Source organism: Phoenix dactylifera, chromosome 1, assembly GCF_009389715.1.
Source record: "Phoenix dactylifera cultivar Barhee BC4 chromosome 1, palm_55x_up_171113_PBpolish2nd_filt_p, whole genome shotgun sequence".
NCBI classification, from domain to species: Eukaryota; Viridiplantae; Streptophyta; class Magnoliopsida; order Arecales; family Arecaceae; genus Phoenix; species Phoenix dactylifera.
Window position 1 is genome coordinate 6687294 of NC_052392.1, and position 17088 is coordinate 6704381.

Below are 17088 nucleotides of genomic sequence, written 5' to 3' on the forward strand. Positions count from 1 at the left end.
ATTTTAATGAGACATAAATGATAGAATCTAAGGTTTTAATGTTATAAAATAGAATTATGTGCAATTTACACTCGGAAATATCTGTTGTTATGAAAAGCTTAATTGAAATCCAATCAAAAGTTGACACTTCAATTAATAATGATAAGAGCATCATCTTGAGAAGGTCGTTAGGGCAATCTTTAAGATGAGTTCTTAAGTTATTCTAGTTCATTTTTTGTCAATCATTTAAACTAATAATGCCGGTATCTTACATAAAATTTGTCATAGAGCATCAGTATGAGACAAGCCCCTCAATCAAACATATGGAAACGACTAAAGAATATACTAGCAGTGCTATAGGATCTTTGAAATAGAAAAGTAGCTTCTATTTTTAACCAATTGAATTTAGTGGCGTACCTTATTCTATATCACTGTAGGTTTTGTTGTTTCCGTATTAATGGAAGTCTACATGATATCATGTATCAATTTTATAAAGAAACTAAACTTTAGTCTACATTAAGCATATTGTATTTTGTTATAAAGAAGTAGTTGCTTAGCATAAGTTAAGCATATTTTCTCTTTTTCAAGTTTTGAGTTAATTAGAGATACTTATTAAATATGAGAAGAGATTGGATGTGCTAATACCGCAAAATGCAAGATATTCAAGATTATATTATGAACAATAACGAATGCTATTTAATATCTAAAATGCCGGGTTATATGTGTGTGCATGTCCATGCACATTTAGAAACTGAAAAAGAAAATAAAGAGAAGCAAAGATACAAACATGGTGTTAAAAAGTTAAAAATAATTAAATTTTGTACAAAAAATGAAATATAAAAATCAACACCAAAATAAAATGCTTTGAATCAAAAATGAAATAAAAATATGGAAAATACAAAATACAAAACACAAAATAGTGCAAAAGAAAATAAAGTGAAAAATAAAAAAATAGAAATTAAAGAATAAATACTATTGTAACAGCAAAGAATAAAATAAAATATCAGATTGAAAATAAATATGGAAAGAGAGAAATACAATGTAAAATTAAAAATGAGAAATACTAAACAAATAATAGAACGTATTTAGAATAAGGAATGAGCCAAGCTTGATCTCAGCTTAAAGCTCAAAACTATTTCTAATTTAAAATTGAGCAAAGTCGGTCTAGATTAAGCCTCCTTAATTAGTTACATTCTTACCATGCATTAAAAATAAGGAGTTCCTGCTATGGATCCTGCTATGGTTTTGATATTCATGATGCTAGAGGCCACATGCTATGTTGGTTTATTAATAAAATATTTAATTCAAAATTTTGAAATTTTAGAAATTCGTATTTAGATATTTATCAAAACATAAACCTAGTTAAATATAAAAATTTATCTTAGACTCCCAAATAATTTAGTTTTCTAAATAGATAAGATTTAATTTTCTATCTTTATCTCTATCCTCTCTTAAAATTTTAAGGAAATTCTACGGACATATCTCTAACAGTATCTTAAAAAGAAGTGTAGAGGTGCATCCTGATCTAATAGTAATTCCTAGTAACACAACTCTTGATGAATGGATGGATTATGTGAATGGATGCATTCAACGAAAAGATGCTTAAGCATCTAACCCTTTCACATTTATAAATAGATAAGAAATTATGCTTTCCATCAATCAGAACATTCTTTTCCATATAAGAGGATTGAGAGAGATTGCTTTAATCAAATTTATTGATTTTCAATACATTTGAATTTAGGTAGTGTAAGACACAATATTTTAAGCTTTTGGACTAAAAGTTCTGGACAAATGGCTTCTAGCTAGGTCCAATATTCATCCCAATCCTTTTTACTCGTACGGGCTTCTCAATAAGAGACCAATATCGAGTAGGATCCGGATCATGAATGGGCGCTCATCCTTTTTTTGGGTGCAAGTCAACTATAACGAGGGAGGGAGAGTTTGCATGGTCGTGTGCCCGGCGATAATCGTAGCTTCATGCTGCGGCAAGCTCATTCCCATGCATTGGTTTTGTTTTTTGTTTTTTGTTTTTTTATCATCGTTGGGCCTCCAACGAATCACATGTAGGAAAACATGCACGTCCAAATCCAAAAAAAGAAGAAGAAAGAAAAAGAAAAAAAATTTCCTCAAAAATAAAAAAAATCAGTCCCATAGGCCCTTCAGGGAAGATAGCAGAAAGAGAACCGCTGCTTTGACTTGACTCTACCCCATAATCCTTTGCCCTCCTGCCTGTAGATTGCCACAAAAGACGTATGAGTACGCACCTCATGCTTTGCGTTGCTAGCTTTGCAACTCAAGTAAAACAGACTCCACTGACTCCCTCTATCTTCCATCTTAATTTTGTCTTAGAGTCCTTGTGTATTAAAATAGATTCGGGGTGGAAATAATCTAATAAAGCCAGATTGGGACAAAATCGTTTGGTTTTTTGCTAATCAGCAAAACACCTTTTATATGGAATTAAATTTAGTGTCTATGTCATGAATAAGCACTTGATTTTAATGAAATCTTGAAGTTTATTTTCTGGGTGCTGCAATTATTAATTTTGAATTAGCAATCAGGAAATTTTAGTATCTGATCTCATTACTGGATATAATCGAGACTTTTCTTGCGTTAGAGCTGTTGCATGCTATGGAATTTCAAAACTTTAATTATTATACATGTTCAACATTATAAACTGTCAGAGATGACTGATTTGAAGGATTGTGAAAGTCCACTTTTGCTTTGATGAATGGAGGAACATCTCATGATGCGGGAGTGAAGGTATCACAACCTGGTGTTGTCGGGGCGAATGATTTAGTGATTGTAGGGCCAGGTGTACTTGGTCGTATGGTAGCTGAAACATGGTGACAGGCAGGGCCGGCCCGAGCTTTAGGCGACTGAGGCGGTCGCCTAAGGCCCCGGGCCAACGGAAGGCCCCCGGAAGGTGAAGAGAGAGAGAGAGAGAGAGAGAGGGAGGGAGGGAGGGACCGTGACCAAAAGGGAGCAAAGGCCCCATATAAAACGGGATGAGCTGGCTACGAGTCTTCCCCCTTGATGGAAGGGAGGTGGAGAGTTTCTTGGCCTGCAGAGGGGAAATTTAGGAAGTTGGGGACGGTAGTTTTGTTTTGGATGGAGAGAGAGAGAGAGAGAGAGGAGGGATTTAGTTGGCTTGATACACGCCTGAAGCCACTCTTACCTTTCATCCCTTCTCTTGTTTGGTTTTGGTCTTGGTTTTCCTTCCCTCACATTACTCCTGATCCAGCTGGGCCATCAGGAAGAAAGGGGGATTGGAAATGGACTTCTTGGAGGGTGGAGATTCTTTTAATTTTCTCCTCTCGGTTTCTTCTCCCCTCTTGGGTGGTAGAGAGAGAAGGAGGGAGGGGGTTGAATGGCTGCTGTGCTGTGATGTTGCGGTTGCTGCTTGGGTACTCACTTGAAGGGGAGATGGAGGGATGGGACTTTTATTAATTAGATGGAGTCAATTTCCCATAATGCCCCTACTTTCTCTTATAGAGAAGCTCCTGGAGAAATTCTTTTCTTTACCTTGACCATGAAGTGCCATGGGATGACCTTTTCCTATTCCGCTCTTGCTTGACATGATAAACAAAATTGCCAAGCATTATCTCAGTTAAGCCCTTCTTTTAGGATAATTACTTTTCTGCATTTCCATTCAAAAATAATATTAAATTAAAAAGATTTCTGGCCTATCTTTGTTAGATTCATGTACCTTTGTTGAAATAGTGTACTTGATAGCTATCCATTTTCATATCATTTTTTTAATATTTTATATTTATTAAAAAAATATTATTAAAAAAAAGGTCTCATTCATTGGATTCATCTTAGGCCTCCAAATGTATTGGGCCGCCCCTGGTGACAGGTTCATTCAAATCCTTGTAAAGATAATTGAACTAGTTACCTATCTGATATATTATCTTTTATGAGATACACTATTCATGTTTCTTTCTCGCTCTCCTTGAAAATGCCAATTTCAAGGCACAGAGACTTTGAGAAAAGCCAACTATCCAAAGGGAATTCTATACTATAAGAATTTTGGAAAAATAAATTAATTTGTAAAAAAAGAAAACATGAGCAAGTATTGCCTAATCATAGCTCCAAAGCTAATTACATGTTTAGCTATCTAATCTGTTAGGTTTTTGCCTTGTGAATCCAGAGATACAGTAAGACATACAGTAAGACAGTGTCATGATTTGAAGACATGCATGTTTGGGTTTTAAGAAATATGCAGATTGGCAGATCAAACTGGAGTGGTGAAGTGGTGCGGATACCAATACCAGATCACCCGTCACTCAGGTCTACAGTCACCGCAGGAGAATGGTTCAGCTAGTTTCGTTGTGGTTAGAATAATTTTTGTTTAATTTTGATAGCCTTTGGGCTTATTTAAGTTTTTTTTTTATCTTTCAGGGTCTTTGTGAGATTAGCTTCTTTGTAGGGGCCTTTTTGCATTTTAGGTCCTATATATATATATATATATATATATATATATATATATATATATATATATATATATATATATATATATATGTTGGACCATACATTTGTAGGTGGTATGCTATGAATGAAAAATTGGTTCTCTTTCTTTTAGCTCTAGTGTGAAGCCAAGAGCAAGAGCTAGGCGTGAAGCCTAGTTCCCTTCCTCCCCTTTCTTTTCTTTTTCCTTCTCCCTCTTCCTTGCTGTCCGGCATCATGAAGGTTCTTTCCTGTTCACATCAAGTACTGCTGCATATGATTGCAGTGATAATGGTTTTTGCAATGAGGTGTAACATCTCATATAAACACATTGCTCTGATGTTAACATATTTGTTTCACTTTCATTGTAATGCAAATGACATTTCTTTAATAATTTGATGCTTCAATCTTTTCTCCTGTAGTGTTGGCTAAACTGCAATAATTGAGTGAACTCATGATAGTAAACTTAATTGATAGTAATTATTTTTTCAATATGGCCTTGTCAAGTGCTACTAGATCTAGGTTGGTCTATTGTTTTTTTTTTTTTTGGTGGTAAACTTGGAAGTTGAAGTTTCATTGACTTTTGAGTTCATTGTTTGAAGCAGGAGTATAACAGTGTATTAGGATGTAAATTGATTTCTACAAAAGTAAGGCTCTATATGTTTTTGAGATCCAATGAAACATAATTTTCATTTACTATTTGAAAAACTTTGATCCAACCTTCGTGTTTGGTTAATGGATTTTCTTTTTATTTTTTGACAAATAAATGTATCTCCTTTAAAACTAGAGATCGTTTCTTTTCTTAAGTGATGATGAGTAGTTCCAATCTTGCACTTAAAACTTTCATATCCACGTATCGCCTTGAGTTATATGCCTTTCTTCTGCAGTTTTCTAGCATTCATTTGTGGAATGTCACAAATTTCTTATTCTCTCTTATTCACTTTCATGTAGGATAGTCCAATTGTGCCGATTGGTACAAATCCTCGGACAGATGTACTTCTAAAAGCAGAAAATACAACTCTGGAAGCTGGGGGATGCATTCCAAGGCTAGCAGGGCTTTATATATATCCTTACATAATACTATCGGCTAAGGTTCGTCATATCGGTGCATATTGCCCCATGCCATATTGGTGCCAAGCCGATACTTGGTATGGGGGGTGTACTAAGTGCAGCACACTGAGCCAACCTGTACTGACACTATGCAAATATGGTACCGGTAAGGATTTTGAAACTGGTATTGCGAACCTTGGTTATTGGCTATATTATGAGGCAGGCATGCATGTGTGCGAACAAGAAATCACGAAAGCAACAACCATTTGACATTATTTTCTTAGCCGATGACACAAAGCAGATAGAGGTGCCCATGTTTATTGGTTAAAGAAAGGATCTGTTAATGCCCATCCAGATCATATACTAAATCTTATTCATTACGAGGTTACAGCCTTCTTGGTATCAGTAGTTTTATAAATCAATGTTTTGTTGTTGGTTATGATGTAATATCTGAAACAGTGCTGGTTATTTCTAATGTTTATGTTGTTTTATTTGTTTTATGATACTTCCAGATATCATATACTAAATCTTATTTACTGTGAGGTCACAACCTTCTTTGTTACAGTGGTTCTGCAAATTATGGTATTGTTCTGATGATTATAATCTAAAATAATGCTGGTTATTTATGCTTTTTATTTTTTAGTCATTTGTACAATATTGCTATAGATTAAATAGGGACAGACTGGCACATTTTCCCCAAAGTAGAGCAAAAATCAATGCATAAAGAAGTTGTTTTCTTGCATGGTTCTTTTCAGATTTTTTCTGTACTTTCCTGTTGCGTTATGACAGTAAGTTTTCTTAATTTAAAATATAAACAGTTTAAGCATGTTTCATATTTCAGGATTGGGATTATAGGATTGATTCGTGCCTGATTGTTTTAAATTCTTTTCTTGATTGTTTTGAACTTTGAAATCAAATCTAACATTCATATATTCGCTGTCTCTGTCCCCAAGACCAAGTGTAGGGATCTTTTTTTAACAGGAGGCTGCTTCCCTCTTGATTACCGTCATGCAAAATAAGTTTCGGGGTAGAATTTTCCTGGGCTGTGACAATCATCCTCTCTCCAGGTTCCCATACTTTGCTTCGTCATCCATATTCATAATATAAAACTTGTCGGAGCATGCCATTATATATGTATCTGTTCCCTGCCAAATGGATTATTGTAGTTATTATCATGGTCGCATATTACTGGTTTGTTCGTTATCCACTCGTTTCCTTTCTGCAGGCAAGAAATAATAGATTTTCTGAACCAAAGTGGACAATTTAACAAGAAGCTCCAGGGTTTTACGGGCAAGTACCTACTTTTTTTTATTTCATTTCCCTGTAAAAGTTGCAATCCTCTTTCTGCAGGCCTTTCAATTGAAATGGATATTTCAATTTCCAGGCACTGATGGTCCTTTAGGGAAGAGGATGGATAACTCCAAAACTTTGAGGCAAACAGACTGAGGTGGTTCTTTTGCTGTTTCGTTCCAAGTTTCGAGTAAATGTCATTGAATGGATTTGATGATTAAAGTTATAATAAAACTTGGAAAAGTGAACTCCTTTTCGGCTTTCTTTCTCTCTCTAATATTAGGCAGAAAATAGTTCTTCTCATGAATGCAAAAAACGAATGGCGGATCTTCAGATTTTGGATTACCCCAGCATGCTGTTTGCAGCAGCCATTGCTTAGATTTTAATGGATGTTCCAATTCAGATATCCAAGTAGTTGCATTCAAGATTTTGTGTTTCAACTCTATCGACAAGTAAAATCTAACCCTGAATAATTGTTCTGGCTTTAGATATGCCAAAAGAAGAAAAGAAAAGAACACGAAAAACAGCAGCACTAAATTTCATCTATTTTTGCTCCCAGGTTCTAAAGCTAATTCTAGCTTAAGTTGTTGCTCTATCCATCAACATGTAACGTTACAAAATTCAGCAATCAAATGACTTCCATTATTGCCACAAACCTAAAAATTTCCTCACAGTGAGATTTAATTTCTCGAATCGGACGTTCGATTTGCCATAAAAGTTCACACTATTCTACCATAGATCCCCCAAACCGGCTTAAAAAACACACACTCAAAAAGAAGGAATCTAATTAGCTAAAAAACCAATGAAACAATTACTGATCTTCCCCAGCCCCCTATAATCTGAGAAATTCACCAAAAAAACATGGATGATCTATTCTTCTCCATTTTTCCCAAATGAAAAAAAAAATAAACTAAATCCTGGAAACGATGAAATCCTTAGAATTAGTTGCTAAAGTCATCTTGAAAAATTGTAAAAGAAATCCAAAGAAAGATTCTTAGTCATGCATGGAAAGAGAGATGGACGGTAGTCTTTGCTGTACATGCATGGAAAATCTTGTTAACCATGAAGAACAGATTGATTTTGGCTCTTTCTTATGTGAGCAATATAAAATCTCTTTCTTTAAAGTGATTATATTTATGCAGATTAGTTCCCATGTAGGAGTTAGTTATTAACCATCACTCATTCAAAAAAGTTGGACAGAAAATAGTCAAAAGTAATATGATCAAATTATGTGTCTGAGTGTTTATTAACTTCATAAAACATGATACGTAAATCATTGTAATTTAGAAATTTCTCAACTTTATATTGTTTCATTAAATCAACTCTAAAGGTCTATTTGGCCATTCCTCAAGGAATATCCTACAAGAATTGGGACTATTGACCAGTCCAAAGTCCCAGATTATAACTATCAGGACAATATCAAGCCCCATGCTAGAAAGAAGAACATAAACATCATCTTTTTTTTTTCTTCCATAGGATTCGGGCTGGAGGGGCTATTAGATTGACATGGGCTATTATGCACAAATGGGCATCCTAATCCAACAATGGATAGCTGAAACATGCCCTAAATGATTGAATTGGTTGTCATATATATCCTATGAGTCATGAGAATCATGATTTACCTTAATATGCAAGTTACATATCAAAAACTTCATTTTTTTAAAATGATTTTCATATAAGTTGGAATGATGGATTTAATCAACCAGTGCTATATATGTACTCAAATATATCATTACTATGTAACTTGTATTTGTTTCTATTATATACTTTTACAAAACAATGCAAGACATTTATGTGATATTTAGTATTTTTAATTTCGTAGGACATATTCTATGGTGAATAGAAGTGTAAGGAACTAGTAAATAATTGGTCTTATAGAGCACTTAAATTGTCTTATATAAACTATGATGCACAATACTTCTAGAGAAATAATAAGAAAAATGCATTCAAGATTCAAAAGGAAGAAAGAAAACCCAACAAAAATTTACAAGGAATTAATATGGACTCGTGTACGTAAACACACAGACTTTCCATTTAAATAAAACAATTGCTGATCCATTTTTAACCTGTTATTCCTGCACATATATAGATATTATGTATCTGCATATGTCACAGTTCCTTTATTTGTGTTAGGAGAAAATCTTATATTGTACCATATTACGCCAAAAAAATATTTGTATCAGGATCCAGTGTTGAAATAACTTGATGATTATATATACAAAAAGAGATGATTTAAAGCATAGAAGTAACCAGAGTCAGTCCTTCCAAGGTTGTACGTTGGAATTTCATCATGAACCAAGCATTTGAAACCATGCAGGAGATCTAATTATTCCTCAAAGCAAATTTGTTATTATAATTTCTGCCGAGCATATGCTTTCATTCTAGTCAGTCTTGAAAATGCATATATGCTTAATGAAAATATGAAAAATAATGTCGAAAACATGAATAGACGTATAATTCTTGCATTGCAAATGTTTGAAAGTCGCATCTATAAATCTCTACTAATATATCAAGAGAGATATCATATTTGAAAAAGTATGAACGATTCAAAAATGATTATTTTTCTTCCATCTCAACTAACCAAGATCTCACTTATCACATTCAAAGAAGCTTCATTTCCACTGATGGTAACGGCACTAGAAGCGACGCCTATCACCTATACTCTTAATAACAAGTAATTAATAGTAGGAGTATAGTTTCATAAGTAACTCCATAAGAAAGAAAGGAAGCAGAAGATACAACGAGGTGCAACATGTCACGTTCTGCTCTCCCTTTGTTCTCTAATCCTAGGTATATACCACTTACTGCACAAAGAAGAGAAGAGCATTAGCATCATATCAACGCCACCAAGAAGAGATTTTGTGTTTCAACTCTATCGGCAAGCAAAATCCAACCCTGAATAATTGTTCTGGCTTTAGGTATGCCAAAAGAAGAAAAGAAAAGAACACGAAAAACAGCAGCCAATGATCATCCATTGGTGGATTGGAGAGACCGATCACCGATCAAAGGGTCCAGCAGGATCGAGCTGCTTGCAGAGTCCAAGGTAGGTGAGGTAGAGGATGCGGTCCTTGGCCCCGGTGCGGTGGTTCTTGGTGTGCTTGCAAAAGTACTTGAGTTGATCCAGGGTGCAACATCCTAGGGTTTGGCCTAACAGCATGAACAGCCAGTTGATAGATCGTTTCTTGGCCGCCACCACTGGGCGCATGCAGTTGGGCTGCCCGCAGGACCGGCAATCCGGGAACGCCGGGGTCATCCACTCAGCCGGCGCGCGGTCATGCATCCAATGCTTCCGCGCCCGGATGAACGCTGCCACCTCGTTGAACTTGGATACAAGATCGTAGGAGATGACCTGGGAGGCCTCGCAGCGCTTGCACTGTGCGTCGCCGTAGATGTTCTTGATGTTCCGAGAGAGAAGATGGTTGAGGGAGTGGACGGTGGCGCGGCGAGTGGTTGCCCAAGAAAAGGGAGGTGGGACGGTGTCGGACTTGTGGGCGCCGCGGGGGCCCTGGGAGTGTTTGCGGCGGGCGCGGAGGGGGCGGGCAGGGGGGTCGGCTGCTACGGCGACGGCGGAGGCGGCGGAGGAGGGGACGGAGATGAAGTCGGGGAGAAGAAGAGGTGGCGGCGGGGGAGGAGGGGGAGGGAAGGAGTGCTGTGATGGCCCGGGGGAAGGGGGGGGAAGGGGAGGGGGTGGGGTTGGAGGATTAGGGCGGCAGGACGGAGGAGAGAGGCAGAGGGCAAGAGGATCGCCGTCTTCGAATGCTTTCGAGTTATCGCCATTCTTTCCTTTTCGGTCTGTTTCCTCCATGGTGCTCTTGAAAGCAGAAGCAAATAAGAGAGAAAAGATTCGCGTTCGTGAAAAGAGAAGATATAAGAGAGAAAAATATAAAAACGGGTTTAAACGGTTTGGAAGAAGGTGGAGAAAGAGAGATCGATATGGCTTTTGATTTTATGGTTAATAGAAGACCAGAGGGCGGTTTGCTTGGGATTCTGCCAACAAACTAACGCCAATAAGTTCACTCCGCAACGTATATTATTAGTTGACCATCCTAACAAGAGGAAACAATAGGCCTCTTCAACAGAGAATCTTTTAAAGCTAGGTTATGGGCTCGCAAGCAACGCGGCCTATTTGTATGGGTTCACTCCATGCATCTAATTTTGATCCCTAGATGATTCACTAGTAAGACTTGTTACAGTTATGATCTTGTCACAGATTGCATTCTTCTTTACCACTTGTTTTATTGTTACTGTCATCACTATTACAACTTTTTTGAGAACTTGGACGGATGGAAACCAAGCTGAATATCAAAATGAGGGCAGGAACAAACTCGGATCTGCTGTACCAAAACAAGAGATTTTTACTGACTTGGACGGTTGGTACACTTGTCAGAATTATTATTGTCATAGTTCTGGTAGTTGTTAATATTGCTTCTTCTTGTTCTTTTTATTTATTTTTACAAACATGTTTTTCAGTTGTGCGGCAGTCAATCTCCCCAGTTTCGAACACAACATGGTAGAAAGTGGATTGTGGTTTTTGAGGAGTAAAATACTCTTCTTTTTTTTTTTTGCTAGGACGGGTGGATCATACCTGACGAGTACGGATACACCCAATAAAGTCAAAAAATAGGATACCTCGGAGTACGAAGGGCAACTCTCCATCTCCAACCCACAGGATGCCGCCGGAGTGACAGGCTACATAAGCAGCCACTCAATCCGTAGCCCCATTGGCTTCACGGTATACATGCTTCGCAGTAAAATACTCTTTTAGGATGGCCAGCAACTGCACCTTAAGAAGCAAGTATACCATGAGATAGAAGGGAAAATGCATATGCTTGCTCATGCCTTGGATGCTATTGATGTCTTTGGTATACTCTACAAATATCTTGAACTTACATATCTGCAGGACACATATCTATGTGTATTGGCACTTAAACCATGCTATTGTTGATTTTCATTGGTGGATTGCAAAAGCTTGGAGAAGGTTCCATTGCATCAAGGAGTTAACTCTACACTAGTTGGTGGGTAAGATGCAACTACCATTACAATACCATCAAGCCACCTAGGTTGCATTTTCCTTTGCTATTTATCATGAAAAATAGAATTTTGCTATGTTTCTTTTCTTTTTTTTTGATAAATTGCAAGCGGTAATTTATCAAATTTCTTTCAAAACATCATTCCCTTGGAATTTATCAAAAAAAATATGTTCCTCGATCACAACTGCTCGTTTAAATTCCAGTTTTCTCGGAAGTCATGCCCCCTTTCTTTGAGAGAATGCATGTGATTAGAAGTTAAATCTGCCAGTAGCTTGATCCAGCAAAGGCTTTACAAGCATAAGAAGCAAAATATTAGAATAATATTTTCTTAAATATCATAACTAATTAGGCTCTCCTTATCTTCTTCTTGACCAGACTTAGTCTACCGAACCAATCCTTTGACGTGCAAGGCCATCCATCATTTAAGAAGCATCAAACAAGCCAATCCAGCTATCCCAGTGTCACTGTCCGTGACCTCAAGCAAGAGTACCGTTATTCCCCCTCGGAGTGTGTCTATGACTAGCTATGCTTTGTATTGATAAATCGAGGTACTTTTTGTGGTGACGTAAACTATCTTAATATGGATCTGTTCAAATGAAAAGCTGTTTCTCGACTGTTTTGCTTTAAAGAAAAAAGAAAATCAAAGAAGAAAATCTTATCTTAGGCAGACATATTGGATCTCTCTTAGATTGGATCTTTGCGATCAGTGATAGCAATTCAATTGCTTCAAACTCATCGTGAAAGAAGTAGCTGATAGGAGAAGTCTTGCAACTTCTACGAAGGGTTGCACTTGTTTCGGTGTTTATTAATGTCTTTGGCTATCTATTAATTTACCATGCAAGCACGAGGAGAAATTAATTACTCTTGTTTGTTTATTAGGGAGCTTTAGCTGCAGCCCTTGGTGTTAATCTCTCTATCATATGCACCGTAAGTTTGTACAAGTCCTACGTAGTAGAAAGAGAAATACACTTGGTCCTACAGGATCGGAGCGAGTTGTTCTTATCCAACTCTTGGGCTCAGAATTCAAATCAAGTCCGGCTTGACCAATCAGCAAGTGGGCCAAGCTACGACTAGACTTCGCTTGCTCGAGTTATCTTCATTAATCTCACAATATAAATATATAAATAATTTACATATAATATATATTAAATCATATATTTAATATTTTTATTTATCATATATATATATTAATTATTATATATTATAACTTATATAATTTGAACTCTTGAATTAAGGTATAGTCTGTATAATCATCTGGAAATGAAAAATGATAATTTTGAAAGATATTAAGTTCTTACAGGATCTCTTAAATGAGTTGTTTACAAAAATAAGATGTGTTCGAGCTTTTACAAAATGAGCTGAACTTGAGCCAAGCGCACCATGCTTGATCTCAGTTAGTAGAGACTTTTTTCCTACTATGCATCTAATATATAATGAACCACCATTGCTAGCATGAAAGGAGAGGCAATAGACAAGGACTACATAATATATCACACAAGTCAGATCTGATCTATGCTTTTATTGGATGACCCATAAGTAGGCATGAAAAAACTTAAATCACCATTGTGGCTTGGTAAATATTGCACATTTCTGAGTGTCGCCTCCAATTTCAGGAGTAGTGATTGCAAGATTCGGGTGTTCGGAAGAAAATTACATGGATCGCATGGTGCAAGCCAAACATGCTTTCTTCTTAATTAATTCTGTCTTGCCTCTGATTCACATAGGATCTGTGTGGTATAGCACCACTATGAGATACAAAAAATTTAGGACAATGGTTAATGCTCCACTATCCTGCTGCCAACTGCGTTTGTGTGGAGTTTACTAAATAATTTTGGCACTAAGCTATACTTAGAGATAAACAAGCATCTTGTGGAATTGAGGATTCCACATGCTACAGCAGTGTGTTCAAGAGTCCTAGTAGAATTTCGATGGACAGCCATTACATTTTTAAAATACAAATTGAATGTAAAAAGTTATGAAGATTTTTTTTTTGGATGGAAATTGGAGGAAGTGAGAAACTTCCCTCTATTTATTTATAGAGAATGTACTACTAATTACAAAGGATGTGGAGAAGGATGATAGAGCAAAAGATAAGGCTGCAGCAGAAGGGGAGATAGTCTAGAGGAAAGATCCTTATGGCCCAAAGAGCATTTAGCTAAACATAGAGTAAGCCCCATAGAAAAGGAGTGGTGAGTCTTGTGAAGAACAATCAATGCTGAAGTAAGGGAGAGTGTGCGAGGGCTCGGTCCATTGACCGGGGCCAATGGGCCAGCCTGAAGAGGCTAGGCCCAAGGTCCCATTGGGCTCTCTGGCATGAAGCAACAGAAGAAGAAGACTCAACTCCTTTCTCCTCTGTATCCGGCAAGAATCGAGAACTCCCAGGGCAACCAAGTTCATCTAAGACGTGGAGACCTCGCCTATTTAACCTCCCCACCTTCCCTTTCTCCCCTATTTACCGAGAAAGAAAGAAAGAAAGAAAGAAAGAGAGAAAGAAGAAGAAGAGGAGGAGGAGGAGAGAGAGAACCATCCCTCTCTTTCTCTCTCATATTTTCTCTCTACTCTCTCTCTTGATTTCTCTCTCTTCTCTCTTACTTTGTCTCTCTATTTTCTCTCTCTAGAATGTCCAAGAAACCCAGTATCGGCACATGTCGACCTGATCTACGAACCCAAGTTGACCCTTTGTAAAGGGCCCTGATCCATTCTGGTGCTTGGGCTATCTAGTGGACCGATCATCCAAGCCCTATTGAATGTCCTTGAAATCTTCATTGATAAACCATATTGATTGACCTTGGCCTCGATCGAGTTCATTTTTTATGATTTGTTGATCGAATCACTTAGGCCTGACCCACTTGGAACCGCTGAACATTGTCACCGACCAACCGTTTTCTCTCTCTCTCTTCTCTCCACTTTCTCTCTCTAGAATGTCCAAGAAACTCAGTATCGGGTCCTATCGACCTGATCTACGAACTCGAGTTGACCCATGTAAAGGGGCTTGATCCGTCTTGGTGCTCGAGCTGCCAACTGGACCATCACTCTAGCCTGTTAAATGTTTTTGAAACCTTGATTGATAAACCATATTGATTAGCCTTGGCCTCGATCGAGCCCGTGCCTTATGATTTGTGGATCGAATCACTTAGGCCTGATCCACCCTGTTGCCCAAGGTGACAAGCCAAGAAGGGGGGGTGAATTGGTTTCTTTTAAATTTAAACTATCTTACTCAAGTCAAATGGATGGTTAGTAAGCTAAAGCAAATCACAACACAAACAACACAAAGTATAGTGGTTCGGTGCTCTCCTTAGCACCTACGTCCACTCCCCAAGCGACCCCTTGGAAATTCACTATAATCTCGCGGATTACAGTTGGATTGTTTTCCGGGCTCACAATTCAAAAACCTTTGTTGGTTTTACGGGCTCACCAACGAACCTTTACACTTTGGTTTTCCGGGTTCACCAAAAACCTTTGTTGGTTTTACGGGCTCACCAACGAACCTTTACAATTGGTTTTCCGGGTTCACCAATCAACCTACTCCGTTGGTTTTCCGGGCTCACCAACCAACCTTTACAAGTTGTTTAACAAATAAAGAAAGAAGATTTAAACTCCTAAATGAGCAAATGAAACAATATAAACTACAAAGAAGAGTATAGAAAATATTTATCGCTTTGAAGTGGCTTCTCTCTTCTTTGTCAAGGATGCTTCACTCTACAAGGGAGGATGGAGCTCTTGATGACTCTTTGAATCTGCTCAACCCCTTTCTTTGATTCTTGAATGAAGCACTTGGATGAAGAAGATTAGGGCACTTTTGTTTTCTTGTATACTCTTTGATATTCCTTTCAAAAGTTGTTCTATCTGATGAATAGTGCCACTTTAAATAGTCTCCTACATCCATTGGACAAGCCCCAATGGTTAGAATTCAAAAACTAGCCGTTACTGACTTTGGGAAGGACAAAAAGTACATCTGCAGAACTAGCCGTTATGCTTCAGCCCGTGCTTGGGTCGGCTCAACCTGTCCTTGGGTCGACCCAACTTTCACTTGGGTCGACTCAAACATTCCTTAGGTCGACTCTCTCAGAAAATACAGAAACTTGAAATTCAGCCTTCCTTCCCTTGGGTCGACCCAACCATTCTTTGGGTCGACTCAAAGTTCACTTGGGTCGACTCAACTTCTTCTTGGGTCGACCCTCTCAGTAATTCCAGAGAACCATTTTCTCTCTTCTTTTCTGTCTTGCCTTTGGGTCGACCCTTTCAGGGTTTGGGTCGACTCAAGCTTGGGTCGACTCAACTACTTCTTGGGTCGACCCTCTCAGTGAATGCAGAGAACCATTGTTCTGTCTTGTTTTGAGGATCTTGATGTTTGGGTCGACTCATGCTTTCCTTGGGTCGACCCAACTCACTGTTCATCTATGCTATTTTTGCAGAAGTGTGCCAAATGATTTCTTGATGTGCCGGGGTCGACCCAATCATCCTTTGGGTCGACTCAATCCACACTTTGCTGCATCTCAAGATTAGATTCATTCAAATAAACAATGAAATGTATCTATATCACTTTATACAAATATCCTGAGAATAATAGTCTTATAAATGAAGTATCAATTTAACTTATAACATACTCTAGATAATTGCTTGTTAATCATCAAAATAACACTATCATCCTCAATCTCCCCCTTTTTGATGATTACAAAATAAAGAGTATGAGCCTATTGATACTTGTCTTTAAGATCAGTTTTTGAAAGGGCTTAACTTGCTGAATTTCAGCTTTTCATATATAAGAGTGAAATCTCCCCCTATTTCATTTAAATGTTGCCAATTTGACTTTTTGAATTGCTCCCCCTTTCATTTATAATTCATTAACGATGAAACTTCAAAAATTTGAGATAAAATATGAGTTTCAGGTTATGTATCGGGGTGCGAGAGGTGCGTGCCAAATTCTGAAATTATATGTGCCAAATTCTGAAATTTGATAGAAATTTTTGATTTGATGATTTTCATTGTTACAAATTGCTCCCCCTTAGATGTATAAGCTTTCTTATATGATTTTCAATTTGTTTGCCCAATTATTTCTCTTTTTTTGCATAAGTTCTTATTTCTCTTTCTTTGCATAACTTCTTATTTCTTTTTCTTTATTTCTCCTTTCTTTAACTTTCTTTACTTTTGCTCTTATTATTCTTTCTTTACTTACTCTAAAGATATCTTTAGTTCTCCCCTTTTTGTTACTTTATTTACTCTAAACAATATCTTTACTTCTCCCCTAAGATCTTTACTTCTCCTAAAATAAATACTCTTTCTTTACTTCTCC

The 17088-nt window shown here is 37.3% G+C and overlaps 2 protein-coding genes across 2 annotated transcripts; one reads left to right on the forward strand and one right to left on the reverse strand.

Annotated features, from left to right (window-relative positions):
• Nucleotides 1-2637: 2637 nt before the first annotated feature.
• Nucleotides 2638-7028, forward strand: LOC120104256. The gene is made up of 8 exons (XM_039115117.1): nucleotides 2638-2822; nucleotides 4562-4566; nucleotides 4669-4733; nucleotides 5377-5485; nucleotides 5768-5859; nucleotides 6457-6542; nucleotides 6701-6765; nucleotides 6860-7028. The coding sequence occupies exons 1-8, from the start codon at nucleotides 2704-2706 to the stop codon at nucleotides 6919-6921; spliced, it is 603 nt and encodes a 200-aa protein (XP_038971045.1). The 5' UTR covers nucleotides 2638-2703; the 3' UTR covers nucleotides 6922-7028.
• Nucleotides 7029-9760: 2732 nt separating this feature from the next.
• LOC120104258 (wiskott-Aldrich syndrome protein family member 2-like) lies at nucleotides 9761-10570 on the reverse strand. Its single transcript, XM_039115121.1, has one exon. The coding sequence runs from the start codon at nucleotides 10568-10570 to the stop codon at nucleotides 9761-9763; it is 810 nt and encodes a 269-aa protein (XP_038971049.1).
• Between the last annotated feature and the right edge of the window lie 6518 nt (nucleotides 10571-17088).